The sequence below is a fragment of the Pyricularia grisea genome (assembly GCF_004355905.1).
Source record: "Pyricularia grisea strain NI907 chromosome Unknown Pyricularia_grisea_NI907_Scaffold_2, whole genome shotgun sequence".
NCBI classification, from domain to species: Eukaryota; Fungi; Ascomycota; class Sordariomycetes; order Magnaporthales; family Pyriculariaceae; genus Pyricularia; species Pyricularia grisea.
Genome location: NW_022156717.1, coordinates 3,537,167 through 3,553,901, shown reverse-complemented (window position 1 = coordinate 3,553,901; position 16,735 = coordinate 3,537,167). Strand labels below are relative to the sequence as shown.

Below are 16,735 nucleotides of genomic sequence, written 5' to 3'. Positions count from 1 at the left end.
TTTCCGGGCTTTTGTCCCGTATGCCCGGGACCATCGATACCAAGAGCTCTTGGGAACCGCTAAGCAGTGGGACAAGGAGTTTTCTTTTTTTACCAAGCTTAATCGAGTACCTGTTCGTAAACCTCTCTGTACTCATATGCTTCCAAGTGATCCACGGAAGAAACCTCCTGCCGCACGCCCATACAGCAAGCATTTTCCGCAATGGCAAGGCAAAGCTCGAACCCGCCTGAACCCCGAAAAAAATACTGTGTATAGGATCCAACCCAAACATGTCGGACCCTCCATGAGAAAGAACAAAGAACCCAGAATTTACTAGCTTTTATCCTCCTTGATACAATGGGAATTCAGAAATGTAATATCTTTAGAGAGCTCAGTGGATATGTCTCTTCCGGTCATGACAAGGAGATGAAAAAAAAAGGAAAAGAAATTACACATGGCCGCGCTTCAGGGCCGACATGTAATATAATCATCAGCGCTTGTTTTGCAAAGTTCCAAAGAAGAATCATGAATGACGAAAATGGGTATCATCTCATTATGCAGACCGCATCCTCTCATTCCAGACTTCCAGCTAGAAATGTTGCTGGTGTCTAGTGACGAAGCATGCAGCAAGTTGTATGTACTAATAATGGTAAAGCTCGAGGTTGATAAACAAGCGTGCCGCAAATCAGAAGCATCAGAGCTTTTCTACCAGGCGTCATAGTTATATAGAACTCTCTGGTCAACATAGACTATTGAAGCCAGAGCCGACTCCGGCAAGCTTGTCCCCTCCGGTGCTTTCAAGTATTGATGTTCCATAAGAGTTTATAGACCCGGATATCGTAGCTTTACTCCTTCATCTTCTCCTGGTGTGCCATGAACTCTTGCACCCGTTTGAGGTGCTCTTTGTGGTATGCTGTCCACTTTTCGTGTACCTGTTGATCCTGCTCAAGCCAGCTGGCATAATCTTGCATGGTCTTGACGTTGCGTGCGTACAACAGCGAAAGCCCGCTCTTCTGCTTTGCCTTGTTAAGCTGGTTCTGCCGGGCGAGCACATGGTCCACAAATTTGGAGTTGAAGTTATCCCACTCGCGCAAGTAAATCTCGAACTCGTGGACATGCGCCTCCCATGCAGATCCGCTTGGCTTGAGACCTGAAATCGCCAATGGAGCTGGAGCACGCGGAGGCACTGGCGGTTTGGGAAAGTTTATGGATGCCTCTTGACTTCCCTTTGGCTTGTCAACAGGGACGTTAACTGAAGCTCTGCTCTCAAAAGGTAAATGTGTCTTCAGATCATCAAACGAGTTGAGGCCGGCTGCACGCTGGGCAATCGGCTCCACGTTCTTGAGATCAGCAAAACCTGCACCAAAATCATCCGTGTCTTCCGACCCGGCAGCATTGCTAACGTTGAACCGAGGCTTGATACCCGATGGATCGGAGACCGGAACAGTAGTGGGAGGTGCCGTAGTAGCGAAGCCGTTTGTATCACCGGCCCTCCATTCTGGTCGAGATGGTTCGACCGGTACCCCCCGTACACCATTAGCCGCCCCAGCCTGGGGCACAGCAGTAGACTCGCCCATGGGTGTGTCGATGTCCATAGCGTTCGAGCTGTCCATGCCATCCACGGCAACTCCGCCTGCCCGATCTTCGCCGCTGGTTGTGTCCTCTTCCTCCACAAGACCAGCCGAGCCTCCCTTCGTCATTCTGACCGTAGGCCGCCTCTTTGGAGGTCGCATTGGCGGCCGTGTTGGTGAGCCCGATCCCCGAGGCGGAGGCACCGGCACGAAATGCTCAGAGCCGATCTTGTCACTCCAGACGTCGGCGTCGAAGCCTGATTGATCTTGCTGTTGCTGCGGTGAAGGTTGTTTCTCGGCGCGTGCCCGCAGATTGCCCTCGTCCTCGCTGCTACCTTCCGAACCCGAGCCTACGTTTCTAAATGCACCAGAAGCGGCCATTCCAGCAGCAGTGGCTGCCGCAGCACCTGCAGCCATGCCCGCCATCCGTGAGCGGCCTTTGGTAGGGGATCGTCGACCGAGTCGGCTACCAGACTGTGTGCGGCGGGACCCTGCCCCATTCGTACTTGGGCTAAAGTCGCCGCCAGCATTGAACTGCCAGTTAACGTTTGTGTGCTCATCAGGAACAAACCTAGTGTTGATGGAATCTGCACTATTTCTCGCGAAGCTGCTTGGCTCTGCGGCATCTGTATGTATGCCGTTATTCGGGTTTTGCGGGAAGCTGGAATAGTCAAACTTGTCAGTCTCCTTATACCAATGATATCTCGATGCTGGATTCAAGTGGCTCAAGCTTTCGGGTGGATGTCTAGTCTCCTTGGACTGGGACGCCCGCACCGAACCCGTTTCCCCTTTGCGCATCGGTTCCTTCCCGACAAGCTTATCAAGCAGGTCAAACTGCTTCTGTTCGAAAACATTCAAGTCGGAATAGGCACTCATGCTACGGCCTCCACTGGAAAGCCGTCTGCTACCACTTTTCCACACTGATTGTGAGTGGCGATCGATACTAACGGTCGCACTGGCAGCAGGAATTGGGCGAGCCGGGGATGCCTCGAAAGGAAAGCTCGAGGGGTGAGTTGTAGGGTCTGCGACGTCATACACATTGGGATGGGGATCCGAGCCGTCTCTGAATGCCCGAGAACTATGAGAACCATCGGCGGCTGCTGAAAAGAAACTTGTCAGTCTTGGTCCCTCAAATATGACACGTCGTCTCTTTCGGGAATGTGCGGACAAAAACATACCGCCGCTCGTTGTCGGTGGCGCGGAGCCGTCATGAAAACCATGGCCTGTCGATGAGGCCGCGGGCATTCCCGGACCGGCATTTGATGAGAATTTGTCGCCGAATCGAGATCCCCTAACACTGTCGGGTATATTCCCCGTATTTGCAGTAGCCTTCCTGCTGATGTTTGCCTGCCTAGGCTCCGTTGCAGGATATGTTGTACCCTCCGGTTCGTCCGATACACTGAAGCTACGCTGGCGATTTGGGGTCGTGAAATGATCAGGATCGTCTTGCGCCCTACGGTGACTCTCCCTAGTACTCTTGGCCCGGTTGACAGACGTTCCTCCCTCAAAGGGATTCAATCTCTCACCACTCCGAGTTTGGTACGGGCTGCTGCGAGGATCGAGATTTGGGGGGAACCCATCGTCAGCACCAAGACCACTGCCGTAATCCGGTCGTTCTCTGGGAGGGACTGGGGGCGGTGCTGCAGCCTCATCGAACAAGCTTGTGTGTCTCCTGCCAGATGAATAGTTGCTGCTGGCCACAGGCGGCTCATCCCCCATGGGCGATCCAGGCACGAAGCCAGACCTTAATGACCGACCAGTTCTATTCCCAAACGAAGCCTCTGCTTTTTTCTGCTGCGATGCCGTGTAGGCAGTCTGTCGGGAATCCGGCGGCCTGGGTCTTGTCGATGCGCCGGACGAACTGGAGCCGGTATGCGCACCTGAGTGAGGGGCTGTAGGGGCCCTAGGCCTCGGCTTTGGCCTCATGGACTCGAATGCCTCCGCCCTCGACTTTGGGTCCTCGGCCGGCCTGGGTGGCGTTGGTGGCGGTTGGTTGGTGAATTTGGCATATCTATCGGCAGAAGAAGTGGTGCCCGCCGGTCGCGACGAAGCACTGGAAGCATTTGGACGGTTCCGTTGCGGAGGCGGAGGGAAGTTCCTGCCGACATCCGCCCAGGGATTTCCCCTTACATTAGATGCGCCGGGCCGGCGTGCACGATGTGCATCGTATTTGCTCCTCTGTTCCGGGCTGGTGAGAATTTCATGGGCGGCCTGAATAGTCTGAAACTTTGCGTTCACCTCGGCTTCGCGTCCGGGATTACGATCCGGGTGATATTTAAGGGCTGTTGAAGTCAAAGTTAGCAAATAATGTCAAGTCGGATGTTTTTTTTTTTTTCTTCTTCCCCCAAAGGCAGATAGATATTCAGGTGGGTATAGTACCAAGTTTGCGAAACTGCTTCTTGACATCGTTCACATCTGCATTCTGCGGAAGTTCAAGATCCGCATAGTAGTCGCGATTGTAGTCTGCCTTGACCATCTTGGCTGAAGTCCTGTTGCAAGCAGGGCTTGCAGCGAAGGTGGCAGGTCAGATCAGCTCGGGTAGTTTGTGCCTAACGATCGGGGTTGATTTCGAAGGATGTTCGGAGAATGTGCGAGTCAACATCAAGCGGTCGAAAAAGTCAATCTCGGGAGAAGCAAAAATGTCGTCGGTTCGATTCGTAACACAAATACGAGCGTTGATATGCAAAGTAAAGTTTGTGGCCACCAACCAGAGAGCTGTTACGGGAAATGCGATCGTGTTGAGAAACCGATTTGTTCGCAGGCAACCAGTGGGGGCCAGACCGTTGAGTGCCTGCTTGAGGCTAGTAGCGGCAAAAGAACGTGACGTGGATGTAGAGGCAAACGTTCACCTAACGCATGCAAAGGAAAGCCTAGCGTGGTGTGAGCTTAACCGTAGTCGAGAGGGAGGTGAGAATAAGAATCAACAAAATCCTCACGTCGCCATTCAAGATCTGAGGGAAGCAAGGTTGGCTGGCCGTTCGCCGCATGCAAGCAAGGTGGGGTGGGGTCAAAGTTGTGCCAGCGGCTGAGTCTAGGATCAAGGCTGCACGTGTCTGTGCTTGTTGGCACGCGTGTCCAGTACAGTGTTCATTGAGAAAGAATTATCAGCAGTAGTCATGAGAAGTTGATACATCAGTCTGTGGTCTCATCAGGCGGTGAACATTAATCGGATTGACGTCAAGTGCATACATACAATAGGATACTGCAGTAAGCCTCAGCAACTTTCCAAGAACATAACTAACGGTATGTGAAAGTGAGTAAGAATATTATGAGGCGTTCATGTAGCCAGGATAGCTTTCTTCGCACATGTCATTGGCTTCTCTGTTCTTTATCTTCTTTTGTTTTGGTCTTGGATAATAAACAGTTTTTGCACAGTGACAAGGTGCTGGGATTTGATGCTAAATGTGGCAGCTACTTGCGGGGCACCAACGGTCGTAGCCCCGGGAACCGGCCAGCCAACCCAGAGCATCCCAGTAATGGATCGAGTCGAAAAAAACATATCTCTTTCATGCACATGCAGGGTTTTGTGGATTTTACAATTAACTGCTTCATTAGGTGGGTAACGATAGAAATGACACTGTTTCCAGCGGATTTGCCTTTGCTTTCGAATTGAGATACGATGCAAGCCACCTCGGATGCGCAGAGGAGTTGGCTATGACAAGTCCGGGAACAAAATGTAGGCAGTCGCCTGCGCCGATGACGTAGGTCTACATAGCCACCCCCACCCACTTTACAGTAAGGTAGGGTCATGTACTGTTCGACAAGTACCTTGTATCTTTGCTGAAAATACGACGTAGCATAGGGAATTCCAAAGGTAGTGAGAAAGGGAAAGATGAATATAAGTAGGCAGTCGAGTATTTGCCATATTCAATTGTTATTTCTCTCTCAGTTTTCGAATGCGTGCGCCTGCTCTGAAAATGCGCAAATGATGCTAGATATAAAATCGCAGTAAACACCATATCAGGAGTAGAAATATAACCCCCAAGCCCGCGACAGAAACGCCAATAATAATCAAGTAACCCAAACAACCCAAAAATAATCCATCAGCTCCTTCCCAATGTAACAAGAGACCAATGTGCCGTGGACACACGGGGAAAACATGATGCAGGCGATTTCCAATCATGGAAAACCCTATTACAAAATGCAGAAACAAACTCAGACGTGAGGCTGGGCTATATTTCAAGCCATGCTTTTTGAAATTTTCTCAGGGAGTGTCCCTGCCCAGGTCATATGACCATCCGCCCTCACGCCTGATCTTCTCGCGCGCAATCAGGTCCTTACGGATGTCTTCCTCTGTCAACCTGTCGCCGCCATCCCAGTTGGCACTGCTCGTCCGTGCCCGGAACTTGGCCTGCCTGTTCCCACCCTTGAAGACCTCTTCCATGTTAATCGGCGCTGGCGGGCCAAACACTTGCATGGGATCGATAGTCTCCTGCCTCATAAGCGCCCGGCGCAGATCTGGGGAGTTGGCCCAATCCGCGACCGCCACTTGATCCTCCTCATCACTGTCATCTTCGTCTGTCTGGATCTCCGGAAGTTCGATGGCCTCGCCGTTCTGGAAACGAGGCGAGGAGCGAGTGGCCGACTTGGCTGCCGATTTGGCCTGAGAAGCAGCCCCTGGTCGTGCTGGAGTCTTGTGCGTCGATGGTCCAGCCCCGTTCTGAGATTGCGCAAACGGTATGGGGCCCTTGGAGACCTGAGCCATACCCAAAGGATGCGTGGCCTTGACATTGGCGTTGTGCTGGTTCTCCACCGCCGCCTTGAAGAGATCCCGTGTCGCACTCTGGGACTGGGAAGCATTTGTGTAACCATGAGAGAAGTGGGATTTGTTGTTGGGCAAGTCCTGTCAGATTGTGTTAGCATTTTGTGTGTCAAAAGTTGAAAAGATTGGGGTGGGTCTCACCTTCTTGAAGCCATTCGACGGCCGCACAGGTGGTACGTTCATAACACCTCCCATCTCCAGTTCATCTGCATCCCACTCATCTGTAAAGCGCATGCGCTTCGACTCGGATTCCTTGAAAGATGGACCCGCCTTCTGCTGACCCTGGCGATACTCATCCTGCTGAAGAGGTCGCTTCGGTGCAGGCTTGGCGGCGCTTGCCATGCCTGGTGGGTAAGGCCGGGACAGATCATCTTGGCTCCGCATGGCTGCATCTAGCCGTGACGCAGGACGTGGAATAGAGCCTCCTGCCGTACTATGATCAGGTCGGCCGTTCTGCTGAGATCGCTGCGGGGGTGGTGGCGCCTTGGTCTGTTTTGCCTTTTCGAGGATTGCCTGCCTAGCAGCAGCTTTCCTGGCCTCTGCTTGGGCCGCCGCGGCTTGTCTCCGCTCCTCCTCCTTCTGCCTCTCAACCTCGAGACGCTGCTGCTGTTCACGTTCCCGCTTCTTTTCTTTTTCCAACTTGGCCTGTCGTTTGGCCTCGGCCTCGCGCTCTTCGACCTCCTTTTTCCTCGCGGCGGCTTGCTCAAGTGCCTTCGGACGACCCGTCGAGGCGACCGAGCTCTTGAAGCTCGCCACCGAGGGCTTCTTCTGCAAATTAGGCACGCTAGGCTTAGACTTGAGCTGCGATGACTGGGGGCCAAGGGTGTCCTGTAGCGTGGCTGACAAAACACTAGTCGAGGGATGCGCTCGCGGGTGTTGGGATGTTGTGTTGACCCTTATGACGGTCGGCGCCTGTTTGGACTTGCTAAGCGTCTCCTTGGAGGGCTTCGCCACAGGACGGCGTATCGCAGACTTGGACTGCACAGCTGACCGCGGCACAGATGGCGGGGGCATCATTGATGGTGCATCGGCCATATCCACGTCCCGATCAGAAGGTCCAGCTTGGCCCTTACCCTTACGTGGGCTGCTTCTAGTGACCCTAGGCGTCTCCTTGACGGGTGATGCGGGACGTCTGCGTGCCTCCTCTTCCATCCTTTCCTGCATTCTCCTGGCCTCGGCCCTCTGGTGAGCCTCGATCCGTTCTTGCTCCTTCTTAGCCTCGAGCTGCTTTCGCTCTTGTTCCTGATTGAAGGCCCTCGCCTTTTCCCTCTCCAACTCTCGGGCCTTTTCCAGCATGTTCATCTCCTTAGCAGCACGCTGAGCCTCCTTTGCCGCCTTCTCCCTTTGCTTCTGTTCCAGCTTCTCCTTCTCAAGCTCGCGTTTCTCTCTCTCAGCCGACGCCCTTGTTTTGCGGGTGTTGGCACGCACAGGGCTGCCCGGCCTTGAAGGGTTCGAGTTATTCAAGGGCAGGTGTTGAGAGAGATCTGGATATAACGCATCGCCTGCAGTTTTTGGCCTGGGTGCAAGAGACTCCACAGAGGGATTGAAATGCATCCCAAGGCGGGTGGAAGAAGGAGACAGAAGCGAGGCCTTACCCTCAGCGCTGACAGCCGCGCTACTAGCCAGCAGCCCTTTGGAGCTTTTGAGGATTGAGGAAAGCTTGTTTTTAACCTGCTTCAGGGGGCTGTCCCGGAACGATCGCGACGGCGATTTGGGCGTTGAGGACCGGTCACCTTCGTGAACGGTTGCGAGAGCAGTAGGGTTTGATACAGAAATTGCCTTCTTCAGAGGGCTCGAAGTATCATCCGAAACCTCGGACTCCAAGCTCGCATTTGATGGCAAAAATGGTACCGAGGCAGACTTGGAGTGTCCTGGGGTACCAGTGGACTTATCTGGCATGACGGGCGCTCGTTTTGGGGACATCTCGAAACTGCCCTGCTGTTCTTGTGCAGACGGCAGAAAATCAGAGCCACCAACAGTATCCTTGCCGGCAAAAGATTCCATCACATCGGTTGTATGACTCTTAGTCATGACTGGACGAGGACTATGCACAGGCTGCTGCTTGGCAGCCGGTAGAGCAATCCAATCCTCCTCGTCATCTTCTGGGAATGCACCGGGGGTCGTCATGTGGTCCTTCCTCGGTGGTGTAGGTGGTCTCTCTGCAGCCGCCGGCTGCTGGCTTGTTGACTGCGTAGGCTGCACATGGTTGCTCATTGCAGCTTGGGGGAGAACGTTCACATTGACCAGAGACTTGGAAGGTCTTGAACCGCTCGATTGAGACTTTCCAAGCATGCTGATCTGGTCCTGAAGTCGTTGCGTATAGGTTTTGTTATGCGCAGCGACCTTTGCCTCCACATTGGTTGTCTTCTGCATAGACAGTTCGTCATCAATATCCATCTCGTCTTGATCGTCCTCCTCGTCCTCATCCTCGTCGTCTTCCTCATTCTCATGTCGCGTGTTGCCCAAGCTCTTGCCTCCAGTAGGTCGGTTGTAGTAGCTCTGCCTTGTCTGGTCCAGGTGGCTGGTCCGTGACATACGGGCACCGATGCTCTTGGTGGCGCCCAGCGGCTCACGCGCGGGTAGAGAGGCAAAATTCAAGCTGCTCTTGCGCACAATGGGTCTTATGGGACTTGATGCATCAGATGGCGAGGCTTCATCGCTGGGTTTATCCATCAAAGCCGCTGCAGAAGGTGCCGGTAGCGGCTTTCGCACAATTGAGGGTGAATGATGGTCAAAAGCTGGTTTTTGAGGCGACTGCTTCTGAGGCGAAGCAGGCTTGAGTGGTGAACTTTTCTGTGGTGACGCCGGCATCGGTGAGTGGACTGGAGATGGTGATCGGACCGGAGGTGACTGAGGCAAGACTTCCGGAGGCGGAAGCGGTGATGGGGCCTTGGTGAATTTCGTTTGTTCCTCTTTGGCAGAGTGGAATGAAGATTCCCCGGTCGGCTGTGAAAGACTAGGCCTCTGCCCAAGATCAGGAGACGCAACGTTGGGAACATCCTCGTCTGTCTCCGGATAGACCTGCCAGTTAGACTCTTCCTCCCCTGAGTCGTCCTCCATTTCAACATCAGTATCGACAACATCGCCCTGCTGTGACTGTGGCTGAGGTTGAGATTGGCTCCCATAACCGGAGTCGGCTTGCGAAAAGGCGGCGAGTTTTGGTGGCGGAGGCTTCGGGCTGGAGACAGTTGTCGCTTTGTGTGGGCTAGCAGCGCGAGCTGGGCTTGGCGCGGCGGCGACAGGGGGCCGTGGATTGTCCTCGGCGACCTTCAGCTTGGGTGTTTGTGCGTGGGCGGCGACTGCCATACCAAAAGGGGTGTTAGGTGCCTTTGGTGTTGCAGAGAAAACATCAGATAGCGGCTTATTGTTTACATGACTGTCAGCAAACCTCCATTGAAGCATGTGTGCATCTGGTGCAGACAGCAACCTACCGCGCGAGACTCGGTCGGGGGCGGCTTCCTCGCGGTCCGCGGCGTTCGCCCCCGTAGTTTTCCAGGTGTCTTGAAAACATCGACGAGGTTTCTGGAGAAGTTCTCCTGCATCAGCAACTTGTGTCGACGCGTAGACGAGGCGATGAGGTGCGAGGCGCGAAAAAGGGAGTGGCTTGCAGCCCAGTCGCCCCTCTCCCACCTCCAACTGGAGCAACTCACTGCTGGTTCTCGTCAAAGATGCCATTCATGTGCTCGTTGAGCCATTCGAATTCGTTTCGGACAGAAAATGTAAATTCTTCTGCTTCGGAGCGCGATATTTGCGTGGCGGATGCCCTCTCCTCTGCGATCCATGTCGCCGACCCGACGGGTTGACGCGGTCCTCGCATCGCCATGATGGGCGGCGCGTTTTAGTTATTTGGCCGCGGGTTCGAATGATAAAAACAAATTTGTCAAATATGAAATTTCCCTCATAAACTGAACAAAAAAGAAGGGGAAAACTAAAAGAGGCAATTGTTAGTAGCTGTCGTGTTAGTTACTTGTTGAACATGGCCGTTGTTGTGATTTCCAAGAATGGAAGCAAGCTGGGAGAGCTGAGGGGAGCGTGTCGGCTGGATGTGCAGGCGTTCCACTTTCTTGGTGCATGGGATGCACGAATGTAAACAAAAACTCGTCCTGACGCAAGAGCTCCTGCAAGCTTGGGTGCACGGACTCTCAACTTTGCAAGCCAAAAAATTGTGAAATCGTGGGGCGTTGACACATCACGTGGGTCATATGGTTGAAAACGACTGGAAGTTTGGATTTCATTGGCAAACGGCACCTTTCGTGCAGCTTTCGTGCATTACCGTACTACCAGGTGGGAAGTATTTCAAGGTATTAGAGACCAATAAATAGGTAGGTAGTATGATATGGTGTTTATGCATGTTTTGGCGTGCACATAATGCGCGCAAACCAAATACAGTCCCGATCATGACTATAATTGCATCAAATCAAAATAATAGCTAGCCAGGTAAGCCAAGTACACAATCCTCAGACCTTCATGAGATAGATAAGCGATGAGATGAGAAAAAACAAGCAGACAGAAAAGAGGGCCAGCCGTGAGCAGCCCTGGCTTGGATTTATTTAAGCAATACACGCTCTACTCCCAATACTGCAGAAAAAACCAGTTTCCCAAATACTTCCACCTGGAAATCCTGGCAATAAACAATTGGCCAGTTAATGCATCATTGGTCATGTTCGTGAAGGCTGATAACTTCTTGAAAAAAAAAAAGATGGACGGCACATTGCAAAAATTAGTGCATTGATACATTCATTCCACCGCCCATGCTAATACCGCAGTTTAAATAAGTGCGGAAAAGTCAATATTCAGGTTTTCGCCATTCCCATTGATACCAAAGAATTGTAGCCTGATTTATTAAAGAAATGTTAGTCCCGGAATCTTCGATGATGGGTAGCACAATAAGAAAAGCAAGAATGAAGACTTACCAATCTTCGACGTTGAGCGTGGACGGCACCGCAGGACCACCGTGGGCAGATGAGGCACTGCCCCAGCTGTCGGGACTTTGACCGTCCTGTATCGGACCGGCAGCCGTATCCAAATTGGCCCAGAAGCCAGCGGGTAGCCCGTTGCCCGACATCTGGCCAAACTGTACCGGACTGCCGCTGTTCTGCAGTGGGCTGCCGCTCGTCTTTATCTGTGCCCCGAATGGCTCCGACGACGTCCCCTGCGCACTGTGATTTTCCCCAGCCTGCGAACCTTGGTTGAACTGCATCATGCTCGGGTCGACATTTTGGTGCGTCTGCTGTGGCGACATTTGTGGTGGGAATGCCGGCATATGCGCACTTTCTGGGAAGAGCTGATCGGGCTGGAAGTTCTCCCATATCGACTGCGATAGGTTGGGCGAATTTCTGGTGACCAGGTACAAATCCGGGGGAGTCGTGGGCATTGACATGGATGGGTTGAACGGCGTAGCAGGTCTCGTCGTTGGGTGCGATCCAGTTCCTCCCATGAAAGCGTCCAACCGGGCATTCGGAGACGTCAGAGGTGGTGGCATGGCACCGTTGTTGCCATTCACGTGGCCGCCTCCAGCCGTTTCATGCCTCGCCGATATGCTGGGGGTCTGTGGCCGCGATCGTACATACGACTCCTGCGGTTGTGGCGTGTTGTTGAAGTCAATCGCCATCTCGTCGTACTTCCGTTTGGCCTCATGGAGTGATGGCTGATGTGAGTTTTGTTCATGTTGCTGCTGCTGCGCGGCATGCTGGTCGAGCCTGTTCAGAATTTGTTGTGCTTTCCTATGTCGTTTACCGGCGGCCTTCTGAAGTCTCTCCTCTAGAACCTTGTTGCCCAAGATGGATTGAAACAACGTCCAGACCATTTTACCGACAAGCCAAACACGCGAAACATCTTTCAGCGCTTGCATACATGTCCGTATCCTGTCCTGTGTCACTTGCTGAATCGTTGGCACTGGGGACTTCATCTGGTATACGTGCATGATGAGCGCCGAGAACAAGCTGTAAACGATAAAAGCGGGACAGTATCGCAGTTGGTCGTGCGCCGACAGGTTCTCAATGATGGAGGTAATCATCGCCGCCGCCTGGAAAGCGATGTTGCGTGACGGATATGCCGAGTCTTCGGGGAATTTATTCTGATATCCACTTGGCGGCATGTGCGCTCTGTGGAGAAGACATAGTGTAGTGTAGTAGTTGGAGTGCAGCAACGCAGACCAAAAGTGATGCCGAGGCATCTCCCAATACACGATCTTGGGGCAGTTTTGTAGCCAATCCGCCAGCGCCATGTCGCTATGTGTCAAGTCGATCGGGTTCCTGTGTCGACCTTTGGATGCTACCGAGTACTGTTGGGAGAGCACAAGGCCCATGATTTCACAGAGCTTGACATATTGCAGAAAGAACTGCACATGTCTTTGATCTGGCGGATATTGACTTGGGAGACCGGGCTCGTCCTCGTTGAAGTCCTCCTCTGTCAACATCTCCACGTCAGAGTCGTCGAGGTTTATGTGGACCGGCCGGCCCAGTGCTACAGCCACTGAGCGATCGCGCGTGAATAGAGTCCACCAGATACGTTTCCACAGTTTCTTGTCTGCTCGACTTAACTGTGACGACTCTACACTCCTGTGCATGCCCGAGCCCTGAGCGACCACGGTAGCAACCCGAGTCCAGTAGAACACGTTCTTGGTCACATCCTCAGGACCCTCCCAGTACCAGCCCATAAGGAGTAGAGCCTGGACGAGAGTCACCCTGTCGTCTTCGTAGTTGGCGTCGTAAAGGGCCTTTGCCCTCTTGTAGAAAGTCAAAGCTGCAGGGGTCGATGAACCATTGGCATCCATCAACGCCGGGTTTGTGCAGACCCGAGAGCCTGCAAGCAGTATCGCCTGGAGTAGAAGTAGTGACGGTGGGTTCTTGGGGTCGTTATACTGGTTCATGAAATGTGTGCGGTTGATGACGGGGACTATTGGGTGTATCCACTTGAAATAAGCATCAATGAGTTCGTCGCATAGTGACCTGGGAGGAAGGAGGAAGGCGCCGCGTTGGTGCAAGATGTCAATCTCGACGTTGTCCAGCTCGGTCATCCTCGCCCTCGACCCTTTGACATTTTCCGGCAAGGGGTAATGGACCACATCCGAGTCGGAGCCCTGCCTATCGTGCACCAATAGCGTGAGGTTTGAAGACTCTCCCAGGAATGCAACCCTGCCAGCATCCTTGATGGGCGCTCTTGTGAATTGCGGCCTTACTAGCATGTCGACGTATTTATTTCGGTCAACCTCTACCTTCTTGGCCTGTTCTTCGCCCATCGTAGTGTTGGGGGTCCCCTCGCTCGTATGAAAGACGGCGGCCGGGCGCGTGAAGTTTGGGGCAGCGGGGCCGCTGTTGGCAGGCGGTGTTGGATCATCGTCGGCCTCGCGCTCGCGTTCACTTGGGGACCTCATGGAATGTCAGCATATGAAAGGGGCAAACATGATACATGATGTTGGAGCTTAACCAGGGCTTTATCTTGTTGCTCTTACCTGTCAGAATCTCTAGATTGTGTGGCTGATTGGGTAGCATGCGTCTTCTTCCTTTTAGGAGAGGGAATACGACATTCAATCTGGAAGGCGACACAGTTGGTGCATGGTATGCCGAGGCTGGCGGCATCGCATCGGACCTGCGGGAGCATGCATCGTGAGCCATGTAGATCTATTTAGGCTGGTGGAATCAGGGGTAATGGCGGGGCACCAACATGCCACCCGGAAGCTTGCGACCGATGTGTTGTGGAGTTATTGCGTGCAAGAGAAAAAAAAAAAAAAAAAAAAAAAAAAAAAAAAAAAAAAGCTTACCTTTCTTGCATGACAAGTCTATCCACATCGTCATCGTCCTCATGTTAGCAATCAGATGTAGCAACAGGTTTTGCGTGAAACGAATTGAGGATTGGCAAGGGGAGGTAGCATATGATGTTTTGGTGAGCGGGTCACGACAGAGATGCCTCGGCTCAGTTCGAAATGGAGACATCAACCTGCGCCGCGACGCGCCATCTCGACTTCCACCATACATCCTGGTAAAACCAGCGCGGCGGTTGTAATCATTATATAGGAATGCACTCCCTTACCTCGCAAGCTCGAGATGCTCTTTGTCTGCGAGTCAATAAACATGATAAGCTGTCAGCATTGAAGGTTTCCTGGCTTTCAATCGATTGCGGCTAGTTTTCCGCTGGCGCGACCGGCATCATTGGCCCACTCGTCATAAAATAAAATAAAAAAGAGGGTTTCCCGCCCATACCTTCGGAAGCTCGGATGTCCCGGCTGGTTGGTTGGAATATTGGAGTTTGCTGTCGCCGGCGACCCTGATGTCTTGACTTGCGAGTCTGCCTGTGCTGCCTGCGTCTGTTCCTTCGCGCTAGCGTTCGCCTGCGACGTAGGCGCCACCGCCGCCGCCGTTTGTCCCTCTCCCGACATGGTTGTGTCGTCTTTTTCTTGTTTTCGAAAGGAGCGAATTAGTTGGCTCTGCTTGGTCGTTTGCTTGTCGCGCGCCGACCGGCAGATGAGCGCACACACAGTGTTTTGCGGTTGATTCGCTTTGTTTGTTTTCTGTTTTGTTGATAATCGTATTCGGTTCGATATGTTCTTTTCGGGCTCGATCGTTTCTTTTTTTTTCTTTTTTTTTGGTTGGCCGGTTTCTTAGGGGGTTCTTTTCTTTATTCTGGGCGGTTGTAAAGTCAAGGGGGAACTGTGCGTGATGGGCGGGTGGGGTTCAAAACTGTTTGGTTTGCACAAGTTCCGGGCGCCGGCTCGAACGACAGACAAGATGCAGCTGATGTCAGGTAAGGCACGTTGAGTTTCGTTGAACGTGCAGTCAGTGTCGAAGATTTTTAGGTTGGTAGAGACTTTCGACCTGCCAAAGCCACCTTGACGGGCGGTGGGGATGACGCCTTGCCTTGTCTGTCTTGTCTGCTGCGGGAGGAGGAAAAAAACGGGGAGAAAGGGAAGGATAGACAAGTGGGAGAAAATCGAAGTACAAAAAAAAAAAAAAACGACTCCCCCCAGGCTAGACCTTGCACTGGGGCTCCAAGACTGCAGCAGACGCCCAGCTTTGGTCCCTATAGTTTCAAGATTGTGCAGCGCACGCAAGGTCTGTTTGTCTCGTCCGTTTCTGCCTATCGAATCGCAGCCCTCTATCCATCTGACTGACAATATTCGCGGCGCAATGCATACAAGTGCTGGATAGTGGACAGTTTAGTGCAGCAGAAGCGCATTGGAGGGGAGCAACAGGCCCGCCACAGCTACAGGTCAGCCCACCCAGAAAGGGTCAGAGGCGGTACTTGGGGTCTGTGCCTCTTTTACTCAGCTTGGGGTATCTTGGCCATGCATCAAATGTGGGGCCGTGCGAACAGGTTTCAGGGGTTTGTCTCCCTTTGTGTGTGTGCTCCCTACCTGAAAGTAGTAGGTACTTCGTACGATGTTTGCGCGGCAGACAAGCGCCGAATTCGAAATAGAGGCACATGTGCTGGGCCTAATTAACATGGAGGTCTCCTACGTAAGCTGGGATTATCATAGGTGGTATGGAGGTAAGGTAAGATAAGGTAAGGTACGGAGTAGGTAGGTACTGTACACAAGCTGCCCTACCGACGGCCGGATGCCGTATGCACTCCGCGATTTTAGATGGATTTGATTAAACAACTTTCTTTCAACTGTTCCACCTTTCTCCTGCCAAGTTTCCTGATACTACGGTATTTTGCAGTATCGGCTTTTTCCTTGCACAATAAATCGGACTTTCACAAGCTTCTCGAAACTATCCACCTTGATTGTTTTTGTTGTAACTCCGGACCAAAGGAAACCAAGCTGCATCATCTGACAGACTCAGGTCACCAATAAGCCTAGTTCAGATCCAGTTCAGAGTTGCATCATCATCCTGCCCTCTCATCCTCCCTAGGCTCTCCAACGGCGCTTCCAACGCCACGCCAAGTCTCAGTCCAAGCTTTTTTCAATAAATCAGAAGCGAAGGGCTGTATTCCTTGGTTACGGAGGCAAGCAATTACCTTGCCCAGCATAGTTTGTCTTGCGAGCTTTATTACGTGGTATCATACAGTATTGCTTCTCCTAGAGGCCAAGACATCCCAGACGCCCAACGTTTTCTTTAAATTTCTTTTATTTACGATATGCTTTCTTCTCCAACGTTTATATTTTCCTCCTGTAGGTTTCTTCCCGGCATAGTCCGTCTTCATGTCCGGATAAACTCGTGCGGATCCGTCCGATTTCCAACTTTGCTTTCCATACTACGTAACTGAAGAAATGAGCTGATAAATCTTACCTCCATATCCATGTTTTGTTTCTTTTATTTATATTTTTATACTTATAGTAGTCTTTTTGCTCCCCAAGTCATGACGTGGTCCATTGGACTGGTCTAGCTATTTCGCATCTTATTGTACCTTTCACCTAATAACGTTAATTTTCGACTGTCATGACACACGGGACAACTATTACTCGACACATCCCTGAACTGGG

The 16,735-nt window shown here is 52.3% G+C and overlaps 3 protein-coding genes across 3 annotated transcripts; all 3 read right to left on the bottom strand.

The window, feature by feature from the left end:
- Positions 1 to 824: 824 nt before the first annotated feature.
- PgNI_03649 (uncharacterized protein) lies at positions 825 to 4,516 on the bottom strand (the record flags this gene model as incomplete). Its single annotated transcript, XM_031123703.1, has 3 exons — positions 3,930 to 4,516; positions 2,729 to 3,832; positions 825 to 2,650 (listed from the first exon to the last, which is right to left on the bottom strand). The coding sequence occupies exons 1-3, from the start codon at positions 4,024 to 4,026 to the stop codon at positions 825 to 827; spliced, it is 3,027 nt and encodes a 1,008-aa protein (XP_030983545.1). The 5' UTR covers positions 4,027 to 4,516.
- An 886-nt stretch (positions 4,517 to 5,402) lies between these two features.
- PgNI_03648 (uncharacterized protein) lies at positions 5,403 to 10,135 on the bottom strand (the record flags this gene model as incomplete). The annotated part of the gene is made up of 4 exons (XM_031123702.1): positions 5,403 to 6,393; positions 6,454 to 9,672; positions 9,744 to 9,834; positions 9,963 to 10,135. The coding sequence occupies 4 exons, from the start codon at positions 10,133 to 10,135 to the stop codon at positions 5,755 to 5,757; spliced, it is 4,122 nt and encodes a 1,373-aa protein (XP_030983544.1). The 3' UTR covers positions 5,403 to 5,754.
- Positions 10,136 to 10,723: 588 nt separating this feature from the next.
- Positions 10,724 to 15,230, bottom strand: PgNI_03647 (uncharacterized protein). The gene is made up of 5 exons (XM_031123701.1): positions 14,514 to 15,230; positions 14,344 to 14,368; positions 13,766 to 13,902; positions 11,226 to 13,673; positions 10,724 to 11,146 (listed from the first exon to the last, which is right to left on the bottom strand). Exons 1-5 carry the CDS (start codon positions 14,687 to 14,689, stop codon positions 11,080 to 11,082), a joined length of 2,853 nt encoding a protein of 950 aa, XP_030983549.1. The 5' UTR covers positions 14,690 to 15,230; the 3' UTR covers positions 10,724 to 11,079.
- Between the last annotated feature and the right edge of the window lie 1,505 nt (positions 15,231 to 16,735).

Bases quoted from the DNA above. Each gene is read 5' to 3' on its own strand.
- PgNI_03647 (XM_031123701.1), bottom strand. From the start codon at position 14,689: ATGTCGGGAGAGGGACAAACGGCGGCGGCGGTGGCGCCTACGTCGCAG. The intron at 14,369-14,513 runs GTATGGGCGGGA...ATTGACTCGCAG, and splicing joins GGACATCCGAGCTTCCGAAG to ACAAAGAGCATCTCGAGCTT. The intron at 13,903-14,343 runs GTAAGGGAGTGC...ATGCTCCCGCAG, and splicing joins GAGCATCTCGAGCTTGCGAG to GTCCGATGCGATGCCGCCAG.